Source organism: Mustela lutreola, chromosome 12, assembly GCF_030435805.1.
Source record: "Mustela lutreola isolate mMusLut2 chromosome 12, mMusLut2.pri, whole genome shotgun sequence".
Classification (NCBI taxonomy): Eukaryota; Metazoa; Chordata; class Mammalia; order Carnivora; family Mustelidae; genus Mustela; species Mustela lutreola.
In genome coordinates, this window is record NC_081301.1 from 94,460,884 (window position 1) to 94,488,873 (window position 27,990).

The 27,990-nt window shown below is 47.7% G+C and overlaps 1 protein-coding gene across 1 annotated transcript in view; it reads left to right on the forward strand.

The window, feature by feature from the left end:
- SLC1A1 (solute carrier family 1 member 1) overlaps nucleotides 1-27,990 on the forward strand; it is a 76,463-nt gene that overhangs the window by 39,476 nt on the left and 8,997 nt on the right. The window contains exons 2-10 of the mRNA XM_059141780.1: nucleotides 945-1,085; nucleotides 15,350-15,442; nucleotides 16,978-17,092; nucleotides 18,362-18,404; nucleotides 19,707-19,805; nucleotides 21,949-22,133; nucleotides 23,299-23,406; nucleotides 25,243-25,365; nucleotides 26,000-26,194. Coding sequence (XP_058997763.1) covers nucleotides 945-1,085; nucleotides 15,350-15,442; nucleotides 16,978-17,092; nucleotides 18,362-18,404; nucleotides 19,707-19,805; nucleotides 21,949-22,133; nucleotides 23,299-23,406; nucleotides 25,243-25,365; nucleotides 26,000-26,194 — 1,102 coding nt within the window. The remainder of the gene's footprint in view (nucleotides 1-944; nucleotides 1,086-15,349; nucleotides 15,443-16,977; nucleotides 17,093-18,361; nucleotides 18,405-19,706; nucleotides 19,806-21,948; nucleotides 22,134-23,298; nucleotides 23,407-25,242; nucleotides 25,366-25,999; nucleotides 26,195-27,990) is intronic.

Here is a 27,990-nt window from a genome sequence, read left to right on the forward strand (position 1 = left end):
GAACAGCAGGCTATTAGTAGTTTTGTTTTTGTGGAGACAGAAGTTATACGCGGATTTTGACTGTGTGAGGATTGGTGCCCCGAGCCCCAGCATTGTTGAGGGGTCCACTGTGTAACATTTCTTGATTTCGGACACTTCCCTATAGCCCCAGTCTCCAAGGCACTCAGGTTCAGTAACTTCAGGCCAATTTGGACACGTTATCGTCTAGAAATAGCCAACACAGAATGGAGAGCATTAGACCACACCGTCGTTCAACAACATGTAAATATATCAAACCAAAGGAACCTAATGTTGCTATTAAAATCACAAAAGGTGCATAAACAGAGAGCACCATGGAAAGAGTATTTATGAGAAAATGAGAAAATTAAACACTGATATGTAAACTATAGAATGTGAAACACCTGGGGCACTGGCTGGCTGGTGAGTTGAAAGAATGTATGAGTCTTGATCTCAGGGTGGTGAGTTCGAGCCCCAAGCTAGGGCTAGAAATTACTTTAAAAATAAATAAATAAATAAATAAATAAATAAATAAAAATAAAATGTAAGATGCCTAAGGTAGACAAAGACTAAGGGGAGTGTGTAAAAACAAAATAGTTATATTGGGTTGACAAAGATGATGTATTTCTTTTCCTTCTCATAGTGTTTTTTTTTTTTGATGTTTTGTCATTATAAGTAATATAATTGGAGGAGAAAAGAAATAAAAACCAAAACTTTCATGTGAAGAATATTTTTACAAACTCACTGAATAATGTGTACTTTGTACTCATTAAAATGTGATTTGTTTTTTAAGTCTAACATTTACAGAATTGTGGAAGAGCACCTAAACTGTTTCTCTTGCCAATAAAATGTGGTTGGGGGTTGAGGGGATATTTTTCCATAGAGATGTATACAGAAGAACTCAATGCTGGTTTTCTTTTCTCCTTTCCAATCTTTGTCTTTCTTAGGGATCACCATAGGAGTCTTGGTTCGAGAATATGGCAAGCTCTCTAGTCTGGAGAAATTCTACTTCGCTTTTCCTGGGGAAATCCTAATGAGGATGCTGAAACTCATCATTTTGCCATTAATTATATCCAGCATGATTACAGGTACCTTAAGAAAACTGATGGTTCTCTGTGATTATTTAAGGAGCTGTCTGTTAAGTTGTTCTTTTCTAATTATGGGAAATATTGAAATGCATTTGAGCATCACACGCACACATATATACTCCTTACTTGGAAAGTGTATATTTGCTTGAGTGGAAATATTTCATCACTCACAGGGTGGCATGGCTCTGCCTAGGGCCCTGTCCACGACTGCTCAAATCTTCCTTTGGCCATCAGTGTGGTGTCTTGGTGGGGGGGGGGGGGAGATGCCGTTTTCAAACATATTATAAATAAAATTCTACCCAGGGCACAGGACATTTAAAAAAAAAAAAACGCCCACATGTTTGGTCACTGAAATGTCAGCCAGTGTCCCCAGGCGAAATGTGGGTGTCAGTTTTGATGTTGTTTTGAGTAGTTCACTCATGTTTCCCAACTGCCACCATGCCCCGCCCCACCCTCTATGAGCCTGCGCTCTTGAGTTTCTCCGCCTTCCTCACCCCTCTTCCATGGCTCCATATGCCTGCCCTGAAAACTCACAGCCACACGCTGTGGGAAACGTTTAAGGATGGCTTTGCACCATATTTTGAAAGCCTAGTATTTTAAAATCCGAACTTGTGACCCAGTTGGGTTTGGAAATGCTTCTTCCCTTCTTGGTCACTCTGTTGCAGGGTCCCTTTAAAGAGCAAGCTTCCCTCTGGAGGTAGAAAGTAATTTGGCTTACAAAAATGTCATCGGTCTGGATGTGGTAAGCTTCGCAGTGCATTCTGTAGTTTCTTGTGCTTATCGTAATTCTGCCACTAAGTAAAATGTGGCCTGATGGTCGCTAGTGTGGTCAGGTTGAAAAACCAAGGTTTTCCATAATCATGCAATTAGGATTCTTGGCATGTCCTCTTCTAGAATCCACACCCCCCCCCCAAAACCCTGCTACCACTAGAAAGACCTGGGGCTGATATGTGCAGAGTTCTGGACGTTGGCTCAGGAAAGGGAGTGTGGGTATCAGGATCTGCTGTACTCAGCAGCCGAGTTGCTTGAAAAGCTATAGATTTGGCTATTGAACTTCCCAAGTGCCAAACTCCACTCAGACTAGAATCTCCTGAGAGCTTTGTCCTTAAATGGTCTTGGTCTTCTTGGCTTATTACAAGCCTGAAAAGAACATTTCATTATTTTTATGTATATATTTAATATGCTTTGAAATACCTGGTCTCTGTTAGACCCTGCAACCTGGGGGCCAAATCAGTAGGCCAGTGGTTTAGACCATGTATGATTTATCTGTTCAACTTTAAATTAGCAGAAGCATTTAAAATTCGGAAGATTTCATGTAAGCACCCAGATTCCCAGGTTCCTCTGAAAAGAATTAAGATCAGGAAACACTGGACCCGTGTCCCTCCGCGGACCAACCAAGATGGCTATTCTGTTTAGTTGAAGCAAATACACTGGAGGATCCCATGGCCCCTGCCTCTCCCTAGCCTCTGATACCCCGTCCGCTGCATTCGTTTACATTTTCTCCTGGCCCCGTAGCTGTTGGCTTTATAATCCCAGAGCATTTTCTCCACATCAAGATTCTAAATCTTTTCTTAGGCTCCTTTGAGAACATGATGAAAGCTTTGGACTCTCTCCCAAGAAAAATGTTCACGGTTGTACGTACAATACCATATATTGCATGCAGTTGTACAGGTACATAAATCACTTCACCAATACCATTTAAAACTGGGGCCTAGGGCGGGGGGCACCTGGGTGTCTCAGTTGGATGAGCATCCAGTTCTTGCTTTTGGCTCAGGTTATGATCTCAGGGTCGTGGGATTGAGCCCCACAGCAGACTCCAAGCCTGCTTGGGAGTCTCTCTCCGCCCCTCCTCTGCTCGCTCACACTTTCTCCCTTTTAAAGATAAAAAGATAGATAAAATAAACAAATAAATAAAATTTGGGCCTATGGAAGAATGTATGGAAACTTGATCCAAATTAGGCAGCAAATTCAAAACTTGTGCATTTAACCAGGTTTTAGAAGAAAAGGTAAAAATGCATTACGAATATGCTCATATAATATCAGATGTTGAAATGTGTACCACTCTTGGCAGTCAGTAACTGGTGGTATTTTTGAAGTCTGGGTGTTTTGTGTGCTAGCTCAGCCTTGCAGATAATCTAGGAGAATAATTTGCAACCATCAGCACTTTGCTCACATAGCCCAGCTGCCTTCTAGAGCAGTAGCACAGGTCTGGACATTTCTACATTTTTTTCTTTAGCAAAACCCCCAGCAGGGAAATAGGAGTAAGAGAGAGACCGAAACGGCTGCCCAAAGGGACGTGAATAAAACAGTCTGGGAACAGTGATGCCATGTTCCTGATTTAAATTGTCAGTTTAAAGGGGAAACATAATATTACTAGTGTTGGCAAGGGTGTGGGAAAGCAGGCTCATTCATACCTTGTTGATTATTAACTGGAACAAACTTTTGGGGGGTGCAGCTTGGAACATATCCTGACCTCTCCTCCCTTGGTAATTGTACCTCTCAGAATTTTTTGAAAATAGTCAGAGATCTGTTCAAAGATTTGGGTACAAGAATGTTCATGGTAGCATATTGTTTATAATGGTCGTGAATTATAAGCGGTCTAAATGTACGTTTTACCCCCAAGTTTAGGATTCTCTGCAACCGTTAGAAACCTTGTTTTGGAAACATTTAATGACATGTGGTTATGTCCTCACATGGTATAATTAAGGAAGATAAAAACAAATTATACAACAGGATGCTGTGTACAATCCAAAATTTATTATAATTTATGTGCATTTTTAAACATCGGGACACACCCCAAACAGTTAATGATGGTTAGATCAGGGTAGTAAGGAAACATGACTCATTGTGCTTTCTTTACATTTTCAAGGCAAACACGTGTGTGTTATTTTTGTTTGTTTGGTTTCGTATTTTCTTTCTCTCTTCCTCCCTCTCTCTCTCTTTCTCCCCCTCTCCCTCTTTCTTTCTTTTTTAAGAAAAAAAAAAAGGGGGGTGGCGCCTGGGTGGCTCAGTGGGTTAAGCATCTGCCTTTGGCTCAGGTCATGATCTTGGGGTCCTGGGATCGAGTCCCCACATTGGGCTCCCTGCTCAGTGGCGAGTCTTTTTCTCCCTCTGTGTCTCCCCATGCTCATGCTCTCGCTCGCTCTCTGTCTCTCTCTCTCTCACATGCTCCCTCTTCCTCTCAAATAAAAAAGAGAGAAAGAAAGAAAGAAAAAAAGGGAGTGGGCTGGGTTCTGCTCTAGAGAGTGGGCTGGGTTCTGCTCTGTGCTCCTCCCGCTGAGCCTCGAGCAGGGTCCCCCTCCCCTCCTCCCGGCTGTGCTCCCAGGCTCCTGCAGCTCCTCAACACCTTTTCCCTGGTGCCCCATCCACCCCCAGACCCTGCAGGGGCCCTCAGCCCCCCTCCCCGGCCCAGGAGGGAGACAGCAGGGGAGAGCACAGGACTCCTATGGAAATACACAAGAAGAGCCCTTTTCACATCCAAATGCCTTCATAAACCCAGCAGATCAGTAACTTATTTTATGCACCTACTAGGACAAAGGAAGATGGATGTTGGAAGATGAGGAGAGTGAAACGAATGCCCTTAGCATACACAAATTAGAAATAGAAATAAAAATTGAGACCTGCGACTAGTAAACTGTGGTTCTGCATAAAGGAAACTCTCTTGACGAGTTAACAAAGAGGGGAAAAAAAAACCCTCTGTCATCACAGCCTCAGCTGACATAAAAACATACTTTATAGCTATTTTTTTTTTTTAAACAGAAGGAGGCTTCTTCATGTGACAAAGAGGGTAAGATGTTGCATTAATCGGGGAAATTTGAATATAGGCTGGGTGTTAGATGGTATCAAGAAATGGTTGATAAATTTTCTTAGTGGGGATGATGGCAGTTAGTTACATGAGAAAATGTCCTTTATGATGCGTATGGAATTATGTAGGGATAAGATGACAGAGTCTAGAATTTAGTTAGGGTAAAAAAAGAGAAGGCAGAGTAGACAAAATCTCAAGACATTTTCAGAGGCAGGCAGTGTCGGCACAAACAGAATCCTTCCCGTAATTTAACATCCTGAGGGACACACGTGTGATGATCAGACTGTTAACATCTAGGTTGCTAAGCTGTATTTGTAGCAGACCACCAGGGGAGTAGCAAGGGAAGTGGCGAATGCCGATGCCCGAGGACTGTGGCTCTGGAAAACCCTGGTCCAGGCCTCACCATCCACGGAGTGTAAATTCAGGGAAGGTTTTCCTTGATACACAAATGATGATGACTTGAGCCTCCTAGGACCAGCGTGGGAAAGGCAACAGCCCCTCAACGGTCGCTTCCAGAGCTTCCTTGAGCATCTTTCCAAGGTGGCGCCCCAGCTGTGCTCAGGCAGAGGGCCCCATCTCTTCCACTCCAGCCTCTCTGCCCCCACCACCTGGGCCAGAAGTGCTCTGCCAGGCACAGCTGCACCCCTGCCCCGGTGTCTCCTGTACCTGCCCCTCTGACCCTGAGGACCTCCCCCCTGTGCCCCTCTAGCCTAAAACAGGAATGAGAACATAATTCTTCATAGCAGAGCTGAGCCCAGGCTGTTCTTTGGAACAAAGCTTATGAAAGGTTGGGGAGTGAAAGTAGGGGAAACACCAGTAGTTACACCAGGTGCTCCCCAGTGAAGGTCTTCTGAGAGGCCCAGGGTTTTAAGAGGGCTGCCCCTTTTTAACTGCCAGCCTAGTCCTTCCTGCATATGATGATGGACATTGCCACGCCCCCAGCCCCATCCCCTGACACTAGGCTTTGAAAAGGACAGATTTCACCATCACGCAGTGATAGTGCATGTCCTGGTCCAGGAGCAACCTCTCCCTGGGAGGACCACCATCAAGCAATATCCACTTTGGAGGAAACCCTCCTCCTGGCTGCAGAGGGATGGTCTGCCTTGGGTACCCCATCAGGAGACTCATACTGGAATGGGTGCCGTTAGTGCCTGCTGGGTGGGGGCACAGCCGCCCAACTCGCAAGACTTGGGGGTCTGTCCAGGCTGGGCTATGCTGAGTCTGTGCCAGCTCTTGGGTGCGGTTCCTCCTGGGAACAAGATGCTTATTCCTGCCCGTTCCTATGTCGCTTCACGCTGGATTTTTACACTCGCTGACCCTTCAAGAAACCGCAGCAGTATGCAGCCGTCCACTCTAAATCCAGACCAAGCCAGGGAAGCTCCCCCCTTGAGTCCCGGGGTGCTAGTACTGCTTTCACCTCCTGAACAAATCACATAACAAACATTAAGACTTTGGTAGGAAACACTTGCATTCTGTTTACTAAGGACCTTCCTATTTGGGTAAGAGCACTGGCTGGGTACTGGATTGACATTTGTGGGGAGCTTCTTCAAGGATAAATGTAAGACTCTACCCTTCAAAGATTTTAAAAAAAAAATTGCTTCAAATTTTAAATTATTGTCACTTCAACATCGACATCAGGATTTCCAAATTTAGGGGGCTTGATCTCAACTCTAAGGACAGGGGTTTTCCACTGCTTTTTAACCAAGAAAATAAGTTAAGTCTTACAGAGGCTTAGTCAGTTGGCCTTTTAGCAAGCAGGGGTTTGCAAACGTTCTTTGTAAAGGAACAGATAGTGAGTGTTTTAAGTTTTTCAAGCCAGACGGTCTCTGTCCAGCTTCCCCACTGGCTGTCACCGGAAAGCGGTCGTAAGCAACATGTAAGTGATGGGCAGAGCTGTTTGCCAGTAAAGTTTGTGTTTGCGATGACAGGAAGCCAGCCAGCAGCCGGTCAAGATGGCAGACAAGAGGGGCACCTGGGTGGCTCAGTGGGTTAAGGTCATGATCTTGGGGTGCTGGGGTCAAGCCCCACATCGGGCTCTCTGCTCAGCAGGAGCCTGCTTCCTCCTCTCTCTGCCTGCCTCTCTGCCTACTTGTGATCTCTCTCTTTCAAATATAGAAATAAAATCTTAAAAAAAAAAATGACAGACAAGACTAGTTTGAACTCTCAAGATACAGGTTAGTTGAGGTGGAATTATGTGGCAAAAATAAACCAACAGAGCAAACAGCTACTACTCGTATCAGGCAATGAGTATAAATGCCTCAAAGAGATACTGAGGAAGGGAGAAGTCAGTCAAGGTTGTTGGAGGTGCCTGTTTTCTCAGGAAGCGATGACGCATTTGGGTCGTGTGGGCTAGGGAAGGCATTTTTTTTTTCAAGCTATGTATCCATTTACTCATCAGCTACTGGGTACCTGGGTACTACCCTGTGTCCTCCAGTGGAAAGAATAGTACCGTGTGCCCCTTGAACCAGGGTTCAGTTGAATTGAACATTTCTTAACCCCAACTGTGTGAAAACAGACAAAGAGAAAGCCTCCTGGTGAGGTGCCTGCCACCCACCTGTTCGCGGAGCCCAGGAGTCCACGAGTCCCCTCGTGGGCAAGAAGGTAGAAAGGTAGGAGACACACGTATCACACGTACCTCTCGCCCGAGGGAGCTAAGAGCATTTGAGGTCAACTTCAGCTGGTGGCGGCACGGGTGGGGTGGGGGAGTATGCGTGCTTTTCTGGAAACATTGGTAGGTTTTTTGTAGTTTTATCTCTATAAAAACTGTCATTCCCAGGTGGCCTGTAAACTTAAAACTCCATGCTGAGGAAGGCAGTGTGGCAGCTTGAAACTGTGCAGACCAAGAAGGAAACTCTTGCCTCATAGGCAACATCTGTAACCACTGGGCTCTGCCTGAATCGAAGGGCTTTTTTTAACTTTCCCCAGCCTCCATGGAGAACCGAGAAAATAAGATGAACTAAGCCGCTTTGCACTCATGAATTAAACATTTCCCTAAGATCATCGGGAAATTCGCGTTGAGCTAGGACACAGCTCCTGAAGCCAGAGGACTTATTATATTAATTTGATGTCTAGGATGCCTTTTCTGCAAAGTGGAAAGGGGCACCTAGTGGATAAAGACTGGAGCTCCCACGATGAACGTGCCACTTACCACAGCGAGCAAATGAAAAGTGGCAAGAGAGAAACGGGCCCTGCTTCAGCCTCATTCTGAGACAGTGAAGCCCCGAGAATCAGCCAGGAACAAGCTTTAGTTTCTGCCAATGCCATGACTCCACGGGCCCCCAGCTCCGTTCGACTGTAAATTAGCCTGATTTTGTTTCTTTTTTAAAAACGAGTGAAAAACCATGCAAAACCTTCTCTGTGTTGAATGCATGGACCTGGGATGCCACTCATTCATTTACTCATTCATTCATTCACTTACTCATTCACTCATTCGTTCATTCACTCATTCATTCACTTACTCATTCACTCATTCGTTCATTCACTCATTCATTCCATCTTCAACATCCCAGGCTCTGTGCTAGGCACACATGACAAAGATAGGAGTCTTGCTCTAGCAAGAAAGATGCGGTGTGATAAGTGCCTTGTGCGAATGAGGATGGTGGCGGGGACTCTGGGATGGAGTTTTCAAGAAAAGATCAGACTCCAGCCGATGAAGGGAGCAGGGACTCCAGGCAGGAGAAAACAACAGACGGCACAGCATCCCTCGAGGAGGACAGGGAGACTTCGAGTGGCACTCTGGAGACGCGGGGAAGAGGAGTGAGGTTGGGAGGGTACACGTGCGTCCTCATCAGGTGTCTGTCTAGGCATGGGGAAGCAAGTGACAGCGGTGACCGCCACCCGGGCTGTGCTCTGCAAAGCAACCCCCTGAATGGGAAGTATTGTTTTGTTTTGTTTTATTCATATTTAAATTTTAATTCAATTAATTAACATATAATGTAGTATTGGTTTCAGAGGTGCAGATCTGTGACTCATCAGTCTTATACAATTCCCAGAGCTCATTCTATCACCTGCCCTCCTTAATGCCCAGCACCCAGTTACCCCTCCCCGCCAGCAACCCTCAGTTTGTTTCCTATGATTAAGAGTCTCTTATGTTTTGTCTCCCTCTCTGGTTTCATCTTCTTTTATTTTTTTCCTCTCTTCCCCTATGATCCTCTGTTGTTATTTGTTTGTTTGTTTGTTTGTTTTCTTAAATTCCACATGTCAGTGAGACCACAGGTAGGGAAAAAAAGAAAAAAGAAATTCAGTGACACTTGTTAAAGGTGGTAAGGTAGACGTCATCCCGGACCCTCGCGACCGGCGTGAGGACGACTGTGATGGGATTCCGCAGTGGGGAAGGGGGGAGAGATGGGGCTCAACTCTGAATACAGCATCAGCAAGCGAGAATGGATCCTCAAGGAGCAGGAGAGGGGGGATCCGTGGGTGGAAAATCACTGAGAGAAACCATCAGAGGAAAGGGGGATTCTGGCTAAACCAGCCTAGTAGGATTCTTGCTGAAGGCAGGCCAGGGGGATGGTGGAAAACAGGGGGGGGGGGCCTGATTAGGGATGCAGAGTGATCAGTTACTGGGTTTGGTTAAACCGACTTAGGAAAGTTTTTTACGAAAACTACATGATTTTGCAGGGAAATACACAGATGGATTTAGGAGAAGGTCCAGAAGCCTGACAAAATGTGGTCAAACAAAAATGTTTGTCGGTATCAATCACAGGGGCAGGAGAGTCTAGTGGTGAAGCGAGCAGACCAAGGAACCAGACTGCCCAGGTTTGAATCCCAGCTCTGCCACTTGCTACCTGGGAAACCCTGACAAGTTTCTTAACTTGTCCTCAAATGTGAAATAGGAAAAATAGTAATACTCTGTCGTGATATTCCTGATATCGTCAGAAGTTTCTAGAAAGTCCCTGTGTTGGCATCAGAAGCTACAGAGCCAGTATCAGAATGGAGCCATACAGATGCAAGTACACACAATGCATTCATTCTGGAAAGGAAAACGTTATAAAAAAGACTTACTCTTTGTAAGATACTAGATTGTAAAGTTCACCATAGAAGTGATAAGCATATAAGTGGCTTCTACCCAGAATCCTGAGCTACCGATTTTACAGGATAAGGACAAGCAAAAAGAGAGCTCAAAAATACTTAGGTTGTGGTTAATAAAAAGAGAGAGAAGCTTCACTGAACTGTTTGCTGTCCTGATGTCAAAGAATTCCTATGGACTTTGAAAAGAATGGCTGAGTTCCTCACATCCTCTAAGCTGTGTTTCATGCTCCTACTGAATCATAAGCCTCCCATAAAAGCTCTGGGGTCTTCTGAAAAGTGAGGCCCAACTATAAATAGCACCAAGACCTGTGGTATTGAAAAAAGATAATAAAAATATTGCAAACCGCTCCCTGAATGGCTGAAGACCAGGAGACCAGCCAGCTTCTTCTTGACACACTTTGAACATCAAATGAAGAGTCTGCAAAGTGACCTTTAGTGGGTTCTGTGCAAGGACCGGTTTATTTTGTTAACTTCACAGAATAGTCTAAGGTGGTGACATACCTATTTTTAGGGAGTTCTTTGTATTGATGCCTCTAAGAAAAGTAGATGTGATGGGCAAGCCGTGCCCGGGAATATATTTTGCATGCTCCTGTCTGCCTCCTCTCTTTCCCTGTTACATCCCAGGGATATTAATCAGGCAGCAGAGACGTGCCTGTGCTCTGGAATTGCGAGGTGAGGTATCCAGCCTTGTTTTCTCTGCGGAATGAACTTGTTCATTTAACCCTCTTAGCAACCCAAGGAAGTCGTAAGGTAGGGGAAACCTTATCTCCATCCTCAGAGATGAGGCCAGTTCCAAGGACTGTTCAAGATCACGCAGATCATAAGAGCAGCACCTGGGACTGGTGCAGAGTCTCCAGTTCTGTTCTGGAACATTCTGCCATCCAGGGAGCAAAGACTGAGGGAGGGGCCTGCGGCAGGGAACTCTAACTAGGTGACTCATTCTACTGCCACACGTAAGTCAGCCTCCTCCTCCATGCTGACACTAGGTGTGCATGGGTGACCATGCAGACTTCTGGGCCTCCTGGCCTCCGTGCTGCTCACTACAGTCTAGTGTGAAAGACAGCTGGTAAATGATGAGCCCATTGATGCAACTTGTGAAATGTGGTATGAGCAGGGTGCCAGGTGAGGAAAACAGAGGAGCCTGGTTCAGCCTGGTGACTCAGAGAAGGAGCCCCAGGAAGAGACTTGAACGTAGACAAGCCAAGAGCAGAGGGAAGGCAGTTGGCAGAGAAAGGAGTCCCTGAAAAGTGGGAGGGAGCTGGGTCTGCTCCGGGCCGAGGGCTGGGGGACAACCAAGCTGGAAGCTGTCACAGGCTGGGGGTTGGGGGGGCGGTTGCAGGTCTCTTCAGCCAGGATGAGGATTCGCTAGTTTGTCACCCGTGCCGTTGGAGGTCATACCAGAATGTGAAATGGGCTGATGGATGCTCTTAAAGCATCTCTTTAGTGCCGGTGTGATGAAGGAATACAGAAGGATTCTGGAAAAAATAAAAAAGAGAGGGAATGAATGAACTAATACTTGCTAGTGCCTTCCGGTGACTATTTTGTGCAGGAAGAATGGGGGCTACTTGCCGGTACAATTAAGGTCTAGGCCCTGTACTAGGTGTGTTGTAGGTACTGTTTCTAATCTCCTGAGCAGCTGTGCATCTAGAGGTGGCGCTGTCCAGCATGGCCACCGTTACCCACGTGTGACATTCATGAGGTTAGGCAAGTGAAAACTCCCAGTCACACCAGCCACATTTCAAGCGCTTGTTGGCTGCACGTACCTTCTGGCTACGACATCAGACCGCAGGAATAGCATTTCCATCATCCCAGAAGTTGCATGAGGCAGTGATGGTCTGGAATTTCGTAGCACATGACTAGAGCCAGCTGGACACAGTGGTTAAGTATTTGGCCTTTGGGGTCGAATCTGGGTTGGGATCCCAGCCTCAGCCTGGTATGGAGCGTGAAAGAAGGCAACCCCCTTCACCGGCCATCGTTGCCCGCTACACGGTGTGTAGTTCATCATCATTTTTATTATAATTATCGTCAGCATGTTTGCTGTGATTGGCAGGTAGGGGGTATAGGGCTTCCGGACGGACATTTTATCTTCACATGAAATTCAGTCATGTTCCTGTTACTTACGGAGGTTTTCAAAGATGAGGCTGTTTTCTTGCTTCTGTTCCCAGCCTCTGCGCCGGTGGTCACCACCTCTCTCCTCAACACCATGTTATGAATCCAAGGACCCGGACGTGGGGGCGAGCTCTGCCCCCGATCGGGGATGACTGGAGGGGTAGAAGGGAAACTCTAGAGGTCGAATGTAGAGGACGGTGGTTGGTTTGAACACATTTCTGATCTACCCAGAAGTGGAGGACGGAAGTAGATTTGAGGAATGAGAAAGCCCTCTCGAAAGTCATACAAAACAGGTGCTGTACTCCAGCAGAGAGGAGCTGGCTGGCTGCTTTGGGGGATGAATTTGCTTCCAGTTTTTCTACCCAGAATCTCATTATTACAAAACCTTTCGTTACCAGCTGGGTCCTGGAATAGAAGTAGGGGCACCAGCCCATGGCCAGATCATTAAGACAAATTAAGACATATTAATATATGCTGGATACAAAACAGTTACCTACATAGATTTAATTTGTTTCCCTGCTGGAGGAAACCCCCTAGAGGGTGCAAAACATGTACCCAAGAACAGCTCTGCAGCTCCCCTGCGAACCTGGCACTCGTCAGCCCCCTAGGGGTTGAGAGCCGCTGAAATGAGCCCTCTGCCCAAGGATGGTCCATCTGAAAACAAATCCTCTCTTGGACCAGGATTACGTCCTGGTCCAAGAGAGGATTACGTGAACCGGCTGATACAGGTGACCTGGAGTTTTGTTAAATTGGTGATTTTCCTTTTTTTTTTTAATCACCTTATTGATATAGTTATTTTGACTGTTTATGAAGATAATGCCCAGAGCTCTAAAATAGGATATTAGAGCACATTTTCCATTCACATTTAAAGTTAGCAAATTTACATATTTGTATTATTGTTTGCTCTTTTTTTTTTCTTTTTAGATTTTATTTATTTATCTGAGAGGGAGAGAGAGCGAACGAGACAGTGCAAGCAGAGGGGGCCGCAGAGGGAGAGGGAGAAGCAGACTCCCACCGAGCCAGGAGCCCGCCTCGGGGCTCAGACCTGAGAGCATGACCTGAGCAGACGCTCAACCGATTGAGCCACCCAGGAACCCGTCTGCTCTTTTTTTGAGAGACTGAAGTGGAATATGAGATAGTTCCTTCATTTCTGAGTTGGGGCCTTCAATGTCTCTTGGTTTTTTTGTTGTTATCATTGTTGTTGTTTCTTGCCCAAGTCATGATTTTTAATTGTCCCGCCATGAGGAGAAGACAGCCTTCTCACCACACCCAGGTGCATTTTCCCCAGAGAGAGACAATGGAATCATCATCGGAGTTCCTCTAGGCTGTGCCTGGGACAATAGGCCCATCAGATGGCGATGGCACACTCTTGTCCCCGGCTTGGCAAACGGGCCCTTACAACATCCTGAGGTGCTCACCAAGGAGGCCAGAGTCCCTTCTCTCAAAATAGTAGCCTCCGGAGGCACAGTCCCCAGCTGGGAGGAACTGCACGTTTACAGGGAGAGATGATTTCTCCTGTCATCGTGATGATGACGATAGCTTCCTTACAGAATATGTACAATTATATGTGAGAAGCATAACCCCCCAGTCGCTTTTAAAAAGGGACTTTTTATAGTGTCAGGAGTGAACATACAAGCTACCTTGTATATTCCTTGCGTGCTGGTAGCCGACTGGTTTATGGCCTTTCCTTGGGGTGCCCTGCATCAGGCTTTGCTCACGGCTATGGGACCTCTCACGCGGGCCGAAGATGCAGTGACTTTCTGTGATGATCAGTTGACTCAGTTGGTTCTCATTTTGGAAATCGGGCAAGGTCCCTACCTTGCCTGAAACCTTCAAATGACAGCTTGCTGAAAGGTGTTTGGCTGCTTCTTCACTTCCCCGTCTTGTCCGAGGAGCGACATCCTTTGGCTCACCTTAGAGAAGCATCTTTCCTGGAGGTCAAGGGTTTCTAGCAAGAAGGGATGTTCCCTCCCACCTCTACAAGTCTTCTCGGCACTCTGGACAACCCTTCCGGTCCCAGGCGACGTCGGTCATTTGATAGGCCACCAAAGGCCATTTGAGCCTGCAGCTAACCCTGTGGCCAGAAGTCTCTTAAATTGGAAATTTATAAATTGGAAATCTCTGTTTATATCCTACCTCTGGAAAATGGATATTTTAAGTTGTCTCACAGAGCCATACATGATAAGGTTGTTAACGCAGAAGCAATTTGAAAATCACACAAAGAAGAAAATGTGCTAGCCAGGATAAATAATGAAATTGCGGGGATTGATTATGGAGGTTGGCTCTGAGACTCTCCAAAGCTCCGGCAGTAAGTGGATTATTAACTACATTATGGTTCGGTCATATGACAAGATTATGTAGCTACTAAACTTACCCTCAGAGGCAATTTACAACAAGAAAATTCTTGGAATACCATATGAATAAGAGATAATTTAAAACGATAGAACTGGACTCCTTGGTGGCTCAGTGGTTGAGCCTCTGCGTTCGGCTCGGGTCATGATCTCGGGGTCCTGGGATCGAGCCCCGCATCAGGCTCTCTGCTCAGTAGGGAGCCTGCTTCCCCCTCTCTCTCTGCCTGCCTCTCTACCTACTTGTGATCTCCCTGTCAAATAAATAAATAAAATCTTAAAAAAAAAAAAACTATAGAATTAGCTATGTTTACCAAAAACAACAACAAAAACAAAAAACAAAAAAAAAAAAAAATCAAGAAAAAAATACCGGCAAGAAGTTCACCAGCATGTCAACTATGGGTGATGAGACAGATTGGTTTTCATTTTCCTTCTTTCAGAGTATTATAATGAACAGCTATTGCCTTCATAACCACACACAAAAGTTATCTTTTTGGTTGATTCTGAGCTTCCTGACGGAGAAAGGCAGAAGGGCAAACAGTCATGAGTTTTATGAAATTCATTATGTGAGGACTGAACAGTCTCCGCGCTCCAAGATCAAATTTTCTGGACCCTGAATTCCAGAAGGGGTTTATCCTGACGGCTGTGGGGTGATGGGACATACAAAGTTTGATGAAGTTCTTCGAGCAGGTGCGGGAGGGGAGGGCCCCTGTCTCTGACCAGGCAGCGGGCCGAGCGGGGCAGGGGAGCCTCCCTCCTGCCCTCCGTGTCCGTTCCCCATGGGCCTTTTGAAGGTTTCCTTTGCCCGTTGCGTCTTATCCAGCCGGCATGTGAGATAGGCCTGGCGGGAGCAGAGGACAGCTCTCGCGCTTTGTCTCACAGCCTGCGGGTTGAATGACCTCCAGTGCTGGAAATGGCATTTTTAAAAAACTAATGTAACTTGACTTCCCTCCCCCTGCCCACTCCCGCAGGTGTAGCTGCACTGGATTCCAGCGTGTCCGGGAAAATCGGTCTGCGCGCCGTCGTCTATTACTTCTGTACCACCATCATCGCTGTAATTCTAGGTAAAATCTATTTCGGATTCCTTCCTCCTCTGTCTAATGGTGACTCGTCCTTGAAAAGTATCTGGGCTTTTTTTAATGCTTTTTTTAAATTCAAAAAGTAGTTTTGTCAAACCACCATGAAGCCTTTGGGCTTCAAGTCTACCCAGCACCTTTTCTATAAAGAAAATACAGGACTGACACGTTCCTGGGTGACAGTCCTGTGCCTTACCAGGTTCACTGGGTAGAAGGAGGTGAAGCCAAGAGCTTATATAATCTGTAAACGGAGTGATTCATCCGCAGTAGTGGAGTTGAGGGTAATTGTGAAATATTTCCAAAACGATGCCATTGCAGGGCGTTTCGGATTTCACGTGGTACTCAGAGTAGAAATTCCACTTCAAAAAGGGAGAAAGTTCTAGTAAGGGAATATCGCTGCTCTTGTACCTTTGGCATTCCTTTGTGAAGAAAGTGCGGGCCGTCCTTCGTGACCTAACGTTTTTAAGGCCGCCCGAGTGGGAAGAGAGGCTGGAGCGTACACAGATGTTGCGGCCGGCGTGACCCCGGTGCTCTGCTTTAATGGACTGTTAGGACATGGTGAGGTTGGAGTCGTGTGAGGCAGGGCATCTGGGAGGGCCCGAACCTTGCCTTAAACCAAAGCCACCTCTCCTCATGAGGTTCCTGAGGCAGGGAGACATGAAGGGGAAAGCCGGTGCATGTCTCTCCAGCAACCCTGAGAGGGAAGAAGGAACCACATGCACCATGGTCCTTGGACTCGCCCATGGACTCCCCTCCCTGGCAAAACTGACCTGCTCGGCATCCTGACGTCCTGCTCCATGGACTGGCATCCCCCTCCAGTCAAGCAGTTTCCCATGCCGTGATCTGCTCTCCAGCCTCCCACCTTTGGACACCTCAAAGGACAGGAACCCATTACCTCCAGGGGCCAAAATGGCGCTCTCCGATACTCCCTGTTTAGACAGTTCCTTACGGCAAGAACCCTCTCTCTCCCTGTATTTGCCCTCACTCCATCCCCCCAAGAGTCACAGGAAATGCGACTTTCCCTAACCCTGAACATTTATTGGAGTAGACAGTAGCTTTCCAGATTTTGAGAGGCTTGGGATATAGAAGGAAGATAAGGCATGTTCTGTAGGCACCTCAGGAAAATAACTAGCATGTGTGGGCAAAAATTACATAAAAATATTGAAGGGGTGCCCTGAGCTGGACATCACCCTCATCCAACCCCTGCCTAGGCTGACCTCCTAAGCTAAAGAAAATAGAAAATTCTCAGGTGTTTTCAGAAGCAATTCTGGAATGCATCTCTTCATTTAAAAAGTGAGGGGGCAGAGGTGGAATTTCTTCTGCTTCATTTAAATGGAAGAGTAATTAAGGCCGCTGCTGAGGCCCCGGATGGGGTTCAGCATCTTGGCTGGACCTCAGAGTCTCCTTCCAGTGTTGCCTGCTTCCACCATGCCCCCTGGTTCTAAGAAGGAGGCACTGTTGGGGGTCAGGGGCAGGTGTCCTGGAAGGTTCTAAATGCTCGGTGATACTCTCCTTGGCCACAGGCATCGTGCTGGTGGTGAGCATCAAGCCTGGCGTGTCCCAGAAAGTAGACGAGATTGACAGGACAGGCAGCAGCCCCGAAGTCAGCACGGTGGACGCCATGTTGGATCTGATCAGGTGCGTGTCCTTCCAGCCGGGCCGCCCCGTGGCCCTGCCACCTCTGATGCTGCCGTCACTGGGACCCACGCGTGCTCTGAGGCTCTGTTCCCGCTGGTTTGAAATTTCTGATATTTCTTGAATCATTGTGTTTGTTCAGTGAGCCCTGTGCCCCAAAATTACATATCTGGGCCTGCTTGCCAGACTGTGGGTCCAAGAGCAGTTGAGAGGAACAGGCCCCTCTGTCTGGATTCAGGATGGACAGAGCTGCAGAAAGTATATACTTGTTGCATTAAGATGCTGGGCTGAGCAGGGGATGTGATCCGTTCTAAAGGACACGTGAAGAAATACACTTTTTAATTATACAGGAGAAACCCTTTTATCAGAAGCAATCAGGGCTGGAAATTGGTTAGTTAATTTTAAGATACCAGTTAAAGCAAAAAAAAAAAAAAAAAAAAAGACACAGCTATGCCTGAGATACTTTGTTGACACCTATAATTTAAATGGCATTTATTTGCCGACCTCTGACATGAGGCCAAGGTCTTTCCTTCGAGTGTGTCAGGTGATTATAATTTCGTATCATTTCTCTCACACCTGCTGGCCTTACAAAGGCATCATGTACAGTTTCCAAGCTCAGTTTCCGTGAAGGAGAGCAACAAAGCCCTTAGAAACGGCTAACAAAGCTGCGTGCCGGTTTTTCTTTCCATTTCAGTGGCCCTCCCAAACCTAATTTAACCACAGAAAGCTTAATCCCGTGCTTTGGCCGAGTTTCCAGGCGTGGAGTTTAGAGTTGATAAAAACCACACCTTCTGTTTCCTAGTCCTGTTGCATCCATTCACATCATTCGTAATTCAGTGACTGACTGCGCTGATGTCCGCAGTTGGCATAAAGACGTTGAGAGCAAAAGCAGTGGACTCGGGAAGCCTGCGCTCCCGTCGGCGAGCGCGGAGGGTGCAGGACATTAAAGACGTCCCTGGGCGGTGAGCGTCCGCCTGCCAGTGCTGTGTGGCACGGAGCACAGCACGCGTAGACATACTCTCATCAGCGAGGTGATGGTGGCTGGAGAGTGACGGTGGCTCGGGAGAGCTTTCTGGACTGGGTTGAAGCTCAGCGGGAGGGACAGATTCTTTATTGGAGGAAGTATTTGCAAAGGAGAGGCCAGAAAAGATACCAGGGTACTGATGCTGTCTTCTCCTCGTGTTCACCAATGTATTGAGTGTGACAGAAACAAATAACAGAAAACAAAACACTTGTGCCTTAATGTGACACTGCTTTTCATGTCTCCAACAGGAATATGTTCCCTGAGAATCTTGTCCAAGCCTGTTTTCAGCAGGTAATCCTAATGGCTTTTGCCTCCAGACGGCTCCCCTCTTCACTTGACCCATTCGAGATTTTTATGTCCTGCTGTGACCCAGGAGCTGGAATGCGCCCACCCCAAATGGCAGGAAACGAACCTGGGAATATGCAGGCGGGGCCATCGCAGGTGGCTTCTCTGCTCTGTGCCTCTGGTCTTCCAGGCCCCAGGGAAGTCCCTCTTGCAATGGACCCGGGCTCCCTTTCCCTGTTTTGGGAGAACCCCGTGGTATTTGCAAGGAAGCTTGGATCGTCTGCCGGTTAAACACCCTGCAGAAACGGCCCCGGCGCCTTTCCTTCCTCCCGCATGAAGGAGAGCAGTATCTAACACGCATGGGGCCTTCGGTGCCTGCTGTCCCTTCTTTTCCTTACTCCTCGCGCGCCCGTTGCTGGCACGCCCCGTGGCCGTGCAACAAAGCCCTGATTTTTGTCTCTAGGAAAGCTTCGCGGTCTCCTCACTCCGTCTCCTGGCTGCCCTTCCCTCTGGTTTATCTGTGCACTTGAAGACAGTGGAGTCTGTCCCAAAATGCTGAATTCATTTACATAAATTATGCCAACAGAGCCCTCTGTGTAAACCAACAAAAGTGGCCATGAGCTTGCTCCCTGCCAACGTCCATGAGGCACAGAACCACCTCCATTTCAAGGTTCAGCCTCAGGTGGTCATTTGTAAGGTTCTTAAGGTTGGCGGAGCCTGGCAGGACTGACACGGATGCCCGGCGTGAGGGTATATGAGCTCTTTCTTCAGCCTCCCTGCAGAAGCTCGGCAGAGCGCCCCAGAGCTGAAGGAAGGGAATTCAACAGAAATGTCCCTCGTGGCCTGGCCCTAAAGGGGTTTTTGATTTGGGAACAACCATCTAGTTCTTGACATGTATTAAAGCCACGGTGACTGCACTCATCAAAGTAATGAGGCGTTTCTCCCAGATTAAGAATAATGAATGAGCAAACAGAGAAACAAAATGAGTAGCAGGAACCCCATAATGTCTCTTAAAGCAAATGAAACCTATACTTTCTTCCCCATTATCGCTCTGTTAATTTGCCCCTTATTATAAAAGAGAACGTTCTGACATCGTTGAATGGTGGCTCTGGGAACCGGGGTTTGGATCTCGTGGTCTCGCCTTCGCTTCCAGAGCCTTGCGGGAGCCCGGAGAGGCGACAGGGGCAGAAGGCTCCCATGGCACTTGTTTAGCCCAACTGACCTATTCCTGTGGTTTAGGCTCAGATGCTTGAAAAAGGCTTATTTTGTTTGTTTCTCTGGTCTCTCTCCTCCCCCTCCACCCTGCAGTATAAAACCAAGCGTGAAGAAGTGAATGCTCCCAGGGAGCCAGGGACGAATGTGACAGACGCACCTGTCACAGCCATCATGACAACTGCCACTTCCAAGGTACCTCGTCGCCCGCACCCCTTCCCCAGCAGGCAGGGAGAGCTGCGAACAGGCAGGAGATGGAAATACAGTCAGTCGTCACTACTTGTGAATTCTTCTACCCGCTAAAATGTATCTGTAACCCCCAAAATCAACACGAAGCTCTCACGTTGTTTGCAGAAACACAGGGAGTGGTGAGAAGTTCCAGTCACCCAACACACGCACTCCCAGCTGAGGGCGAGCAAGGCCAAGGTCTGCCACCTTCTTTTTTTCTCTAAGTAGGCTCCATGCCCAGTGTGGGGCTTGAACTCATGACCCTGAGCTCAAGAGTCACCTGCTCTACCGACTGAGCCAGCGGGCACCCCAGGTGCTGGCTTCTTGTTTCAGCTCTCTTATTGCAAACCAGTGTCCTTTTGGGGTGTGTTTATGCCATGTTTTTTTCACATTTTTGTGCTTTTTCATGATGATTTCACTGTTTGAGACGCCCCCCCCCCCCCCATGCATCGGCTGCAACGCCGTGTGTGATTCTCAGGGCGAGAAGGCTATGACGGGCCAGACAGAAGACACCTGTGCCTTCGGTCGGCCTCACTCCGGCCTGACGGTGTCAGGGTTGGGGTGTTGAGAGCTGCTGGGGTTTCAGCAGTAGAGAAGGGACCGTACGGGCATGAAGTAGTTCCTCCCTAGTCCTGTGGTAGATTCTGCCACACAGGTCTCGGCCTCCTCCACACAGGAAGAGAAGATTTAAGGAACAAGTGTTTGGGAGACTTAGAAATGCAAATCAGATAGAGCGAGGTGGGCTCCTGCTTCGTCCTTCGGAATCCTTAAGTCGTCCGCCTGGCCCAATGGCCCTCCACGTCCGGGCGCCTCCCCGGCTCCCCAGCTCCCCTCCTGGATGCCCTCTGTCCCATCCAGACCCACCTCCTTGGTTTCTCCTTCTTTCCACCTTTGCACGTGATTCCACCGAGAGTTTTGTGAACAGCCCCCACGAGCTAGACCCCCTGGGCGCTGGGAGGCCAATGGTGCAGACAGGTGTGGCCTCTGCCCTTACGCAATGAGCGTTGCAACCGGGAAGAGCAGGCTACTCGGGGGCATTCAACACAGAGGCTTAAATTAGTTTGGGGGCCAGGCACGGTAGGGCAGGCCAGGGCAAGATGACTTTTGCTTCTCCTTACGTCATTTTTCTGGAAAATGCTTCCATCTCCTGCCTGTCTGCCGGCGAGGCTGCGCTCTCCCTGACCCCACGGCCCCCCATTCCGTCTCTGCCTGATGCCTGCAGCTGTGGCTTGGCATGCAGTTCGTGACGCACTGTATTGCTCTCACGGGTCTGCTTTCCCTACGGTTATCTTATCTGTCGAGCTGTATTTCTAAGACTTATCCTGTAGCCGGTGCAGTTAGCACACTCTCATGGCTCAATAAATCCGTGTTTGAGCATATCAGGTTATAAGTAAAAAATGACAGGCACGCCAGGAGCTTATCAACCCTTTATAATACTTTATAAGGCTGACTTGTGCTGCTCCGATTATGTAATCTCCCTGTGAAATCTCTCAGAAGATCTCATGCTGCCCCACTCGGAGTTAAGTTTTTTCCCAGCATCTCTCTCGCTGTTCTTACCCAGGATAAGGGGAAGAAACGGTTCACAGTAGCAGCCGTTTGGGTAATACTCACATCTCTAAAGTCCTGTTGGCCACCCAGTTAGAGGCAGTAAATAAGGTTTCTGCGTGTCACTATCAGATAGATATCCTAAAAATGTTCACCGTGGCAAATAATTTGAGCTTCCTGCATTCTTAAGTCCTATATTTTTCATGCAGACTCCAAAGCTGCTAGTAGTTAAAATAACCCCTGAAAAGTGCCTTGATTCTAAAGTTCTTATTAAAAATGTAAGACATCCCAGAATAAGAATACTTCAAAAGAAATCTTCAAGTTTGGGTTTTTTGAGAAAGTGAAAAAAAAATCACTATATTTCTGTGGCAGAAGATGGGAGCAATATGAACTCGATACACGTGTAGGTGGTTTGTTGTTTGTTTTCTCCCCAAGTATTGTTGACTCTGACTGGTAGATTACTAGTTTGTTATGTCTGGCTATCATATCTTCTCATTCCGCGGCCTCTGCCTTCCAACAAAATTAGAATCACGCATCAGTATATTCTCTTGGTTTTGATCCACAGAACAAAACAAAGGAATACAAAGTCGTAGGCATGTATTCGGACGGTATAAATGTCCTGGGCTTGATTGTCTTCTGCCTTGTCTTTGGACTTGTCATTGGAAAGATGGGAGAAAAAGGACAGATTCTGGTGGATTTCTTCAATGCTCTGAGTGACGCAACCATGAAAATCGTTCAGATCATCATGTGGTGAGCAGATGCTGGTGAATGCCATCTTGCTTCTTATTAAAGCTGTCCCCTCAAAATTAGAATAGAGGGGCCTGCGCTTCTCCACTGGCCTCCCCCTAGGAAGGAGGAACGTGGAATGCCGAGACACTGGAATGTTCAGGAATTCGACATATCACTTAGGCATGAGTTCACCGATAAGAATCTGAGTGTCAGCCATTGCTGTTCTCCCAAAGCCCCTGGTCAGCTCCCAACCGGCCTTTGTCTAAGAAATAACTCTTAAAAGAGTGACTTGAAGGGGTTCCTGGCACACCGAAACCCAAAGTGCTCTCCTCGTTGGGCCCAGACGTGATATTCAAAATACTTGCAATTGTATTTTGTTTCCATCCAAAAGAAACTGCCATTTGAATGAGAACACACCAGCGGCACCACCTGAGTCCCTGCCCTGTCCCTGGAAGTGCCAACAAGTCCACCTTTGCGAGGTGATCTCTGCCCCCATTTATGTCCTACTGAGTTGACCCAACATTATTTACTCTCAAGTGTAGACACCGACAGTGACGCAAAGGCTCTAGCGATTTCAACCACTTACTCCCACTGAACCTCAGCTTCTTCCTATGTAAAAAAAGGATAATAAAAGTCTGCCCCTCGGGTGGGGAGAAGTACATTAGGGGAAATGAGGCATGTCAAACACTTAACCCAATACAAGGCACGCAAAGAGAGCTGCACAAACAGAGTCGTTCTGAGCACTTCCACGACTAATGGCATCGCTCTGTTGCTGATATGACTGCCTGGGAGACCAGATGACTGAGGCTAGAGAGACCGTGGTGCCATCTAGGGAGGGTCAGGCAAAAATGAGATCTGCAGATGGGACCATTGGCAGGACGTACGTGCCCCGGGAGCACAGTGCAGGATAGGCAGCTGTTAACCACACATGCTTGCCAACTTCACTCATCTAAGGTAGCTTGGGTGAGTAGAATTTAAAGTGCATGCACAGGCGCTAAATCCTGGCACCAGTGTGGTCCACCAGGACCGGAGGCTGAAACCTTAGCCTCCCTGTGGACCCAGTGCTCCTCCCAGCTGAGCGCAGGCACCAAGCTGAGGTACATGCCCTGGCTTGTTTCCTCCCCAGCAGTCCCCCCTCGAGAAGACACCTGATGACGGAAGTGTCTTTGCTGTGCTTATGTTCTAGCTACATGCCACTTGGCATCTTGTTCCTGATTGCTGGGAAGATCATAGAAGTCGAAGACTGGGAAATATTTCGCAAGCTGGGCCTTTACATGGCCACCGTCCTGAGTGGGTATGTCAGACTCGGGAGAGGAAGCAGGAACTGTGTTTGAGCCACTGGATCACTACTGAGAAGCAGTGTTCCAGTTATAATTGGCTTCTCCCATGTGCCGAGGAAGATGGGGTTCAGAGATAAGAGAGCGGGGTGTGGGGGGGGGCTGGCCTTTAGCAGCTGTACTGGGGGAGGATCACACTGTGCTAATTGCCAGATCTTGGCAGAACAGCCTGGACCATGGTTTATTGCTGCCTTTATTCGTTGTTAAAACCCTTCATTGGAACAAGCAAAACCCACTAGAATCCTCTTTTGGCATTCACTTCTTCAAGGATGGAAACTCACCAAACTCGTAAGAATAGCTCACAAGGACTCCAGTCCCAAGAAAGAAATCAGGCAGGGCCTGAATGCAATGATACTTGAGCACATAGGAGTGTGTGGCTGGTTGGTTCCAACCCCGTTCGTGGGGCTGGGCACTGCTACTACTCCCTGCACCACCCGAGTATCAGAGAGGATTCCGGGAAAGTCTTCAGGCTGGGAAGAAGTGGGTAAAGCAGGGAGGCAGCAGGTTGTCTGCATATTCATTGCAGCCCATTATTGGTCACCTGAGGGGAGATAGGGTGAGATAATTTAGGAATGGTGCCCCATATCTGGCAGGGACAGGATATGTCACACATGCTAAGAAATATGAACGAAGGGGATGAATAAACATCACCCACACTTCCGCAGGTCAGTGCTCCCAAACACCCACCTTGGGCAGTGAGCTCACCTGTTGGGAGTGCAAGTGCCCTGGGGAATCCATCTGTGTTTACCAAAAACACAGCCTTTCCAGCCAACAAGCAGCAGCCTGGGTGTCTACAGCATCCAATCCCAGGGCCATAGTGATACGGGAGCAGGGCTTTGCACCCTTCTAGAGGCCAGAGCCTGTGTCTAGGCAGTGATTTGGCTGATGTTTATTATGCTGAGCCATTTTATGACACATTTCTGCTGGTTTCTGTTTGTCCTACCTGGGTTTCTAACAGAAAACTAAATTTCTCATAGTTCTTAGCCATGCCTGCTATCTAGAAGACCCTCATGACGGACCTTCAGGATCTGTATTTTCAGTGGCCTCATTTCTTCTTATTTTAGCTTTGACTAACTGATCTGTAAACTCTTACATGGCACCGGCTGGATTGGTCTCATTTTTTAAGCCCCCTGTTTTACATAACCTGTATAGTCATACATGAAACAAGGAGTTGTTTTGGAAGGCAGGAATAACAAAGAAAAGGGGGTCAGTCCTGAGGTATGCCTGTAGGAAAGCAGGAACTCGCTCCTTCCTGGCCCTTTGGGAGGCTGGGCACCATCCAGCAGGACAGCAGTGTGGTGCAGGGAACAGGGGGCTGGGTGTAGGATGAGGAGTTTTGGTAGCAATGAGTGTGAGCCACAGAGCTACCAAGGAAACAGGGGTCTGATCCACCTGTGAAGGTGAGGGAAGGCTTCCTGGAGGAGAGGGACCTTTTGCTGAGTCTTAGAAGAGTGGGAAGAATTCAGCAGCAGAAGGAAGTGAAAGCTCGTTAGCACCTATTGCAGGAATAGCACACACACGGCTTGGCGGTGTGACATACGTGTTCTGTGAGCTCCAAAATGTGGATTCAGCTACTGGCTTCACCACTTTGAAAAGATACTTCATTTGCTAAGTGAGTCTCCTCATACTCATTGGTGGATATATGGAGACCTATGCCCTTGCCCTACTTCTCATTTTCTCTTGGGTCATTATGAAAATCCAGTGATCCATCATGAATTTTAAAAAAGCTGTTTGGAAAAAGGGATTACTGTGAGGAGGTGGTGCGCTCTACAACCCTGCTTTCTTATTTACAGGCTCGCGATCCACTCCATTGTCATTCTCCCACTCATCTACTTCATAGTCGTGCGGAAGAACCCCTTCCGATTCGCCATGGGAATGGCTCAGGCTCTCCTGACAGCTCTCATGATCTCTTCCAGGTGAACAGAGGAGGGGTGTCCGGGAGAAGTCTCTGGGCCATGCCTTGTCAGCTCTCATCCGCATCCGCTGCAGATGAGAGCTGTCCCCACCACAGATGAAACTGACCCCTCCCTGGCTTGTGCTTTTCTGGCTGCCTTTAACTCAGGGAATGACCTCTAGATTCTCTGCCTGTGTCCTTGAACATTTCTGCCCCCTGCTGGGTATCTCTCAAACTTGCGAAATGGCCTGCAGCCCCAGAATGGGTTACACTGTCACTTGGAGCAGCCCCGGACCCAGCACATTCTCCTTCCTGGACCTGCCGGAAGTGCCAGCGTGCTTTGGGCTCTGGGATTGGTTTTTGGCATAGAAGTGTCTCTCCAGGGGTGCCTGGGTGGCTCAGTGGGTTGATGCCTCTGCCTTCGGCTCAGGTCATGATCCCAGGGTCCTGGGATCGAGCCCCACACAGGCTCTCTGCTCAGCCAGGAGCCTGCTTCCTCCTCTCTCTGCCTGCCTCTCTGCTTACTCATGGTCTCTGTCAAATAAATAAATAAAATCTTTAAAAAAAAAAAAGAAGAAGAAGAAGTGTCTCTCCAGGGTGGGGACTGAGCCCTGGCATTCCTGGACCATAAGTTCCTTTCTCTTTCTATCACACAGTTCAGCCACACTGCCAGTCACTTTCCGCTGTGCTGAGGAAAAGAACCAGGTGGACAAGAGGATCACCAGGTTCGTGCTGCCTGTGGGAGCTACGATCAACATGGATGGGACTGCTCTCTATGAGGCAGTGGCAGCCGTGTTCATCGCACAGTTGAATGGCCTGGACTTGGGCATCGGGCAGATCATCACAATCAGGTAAGGTGCAAGGTCATGCTCGTGTTCATTTCTGTCATTGGAACTGTATCAAGGAAAAATTGCCAGTGGGGGGGAAAGAAAATAAAAATCTGGAGGGCCAAAAGCATCCCTGTTCTTGGTTCAGCAGCCCCACTGGGTGCTAGGCACACAGCAGATGCCAAGGATTCAAGGCGGAATAAGAGCCAGTCCCTGCTTTCAGGGGGTCCCCAGTACGTAGGGGGATACAGATATCTAAGTCAATGCGGGGATGTACTAAGAGCTATCGTGGAGGTTTCAGAGGGCACAGAGGGCACCAAAGAAGGAAGGGAAGGTGAGGAGAGGCTTCCCAGGGAAGCAGAAGGTTTAGTCTCAGAAGAGCAAAGAATTTAGCTAGAGAAGAAGAAACTAAGAGCATCTGGGATAAAAAGGACTAGCACGTCCGGGGGCTCGTGATCTAACCACAGCCTAGTTACAGAGGACAGGTTATTGGATGTTGCCGGCATAGATTACAACGTGAAGAACGTAGAGAAACAAGAGGGCAGGGTTCATCTCCGGAAAGGCTTCATGTGAGCAGTCTTTCATAACATGAACAGATTTGCATTTTTAAAGGGGAACTTGGCAATACGGTGGATAGACTAGATGGAAACAGGAACATAAACTAGAAGACTAGTTAGGAGACTACTGCAGAAGTCCAAGTAAGGAATTAAAAGGCCTACATCACGGGCTCTTGGGTAGCTCAGTCAGTTAAACATCTGCCTTTGGCTCAAGTCATGCCCAGGGTTCTAGGACCAAGCCCCACTTTGGGCTCCTTGCTCCGTAAGGAGTCTGCTTTGCTCTCTCCCTCTGCCCTCTCACCACCACCCTGCTGGTGCGCTCTCACTCAAATAAATAAAATCTTTAAAAAAAAAAAAAAAAAGCCTACATCAAGGCACTGTCACTGAGGATGGAGAAGAGCTAATGAATTCGAGAGGCATCAGTTGGATTCACAGGGAGGGATGGGAAGTGGGGGACAGTTAGGATGACTCCAGGATTGGCAGATGGTTCTGGACTGGCGCATGGTACCTGCCAGAACAGAGACTAGTGGAAGAGAAGCAAGCATAGGTGGGAAAATAAAGAGCTTGTGTTTTTTGTCACATTGAATTTGAAATGCCTTCAAGATATCCCTGTTGGAACTCTGCAGTGAGAAATGTGCAGATACAGTGTCAGAGGCATCAGCGGGAGGGCGGTCATCAAGCATGTGGTTACAAGTCAGTCATCTGTGTTTGAGGCTTAACCTCACCATGATTAACTGTGACCTTGGCCAAGGTACTTGACTTCGATAACCTCCTGTTTTCTCGCCTGTAAAATATGGATAATAGTACCTACATTTTATGCAAGTAGAGATAATTAAGTCAGTGCACATAAAATGCTTCAAACGGTGTGTACAGAGTGAGGCCTCAAGATGTTACATAGAGCGGGTTTGTGCCAAATAGAAAAGGACTAAGAACCAAGCTCTAGAAGAGGACTAAGAACCGAGCTCTAGAAAATCCTAATATTAAAGGCAGGCAAAGGAGGGGAGAACCAAGAGGGAGACCAAGAAGGAACAGAAAGGTAGGAGGAGAGCCATGAGACCATCACATCACAGAAACCCAGCGAAGAGAGATTTCCAAGGATGGAATCCCCAAAGAGCCTGATACCGCAAAGAATTCTACTCAAAGGAAGACTGAAATTGTCTGCTCAAGTCGATGCTGAAAACATCATTAATCAGTGTTGCTCTGAAACAAGCCTGTTCAAGATGGTAGCCGCAAGCCATGAACACAGATTGGACACAGCCAGTG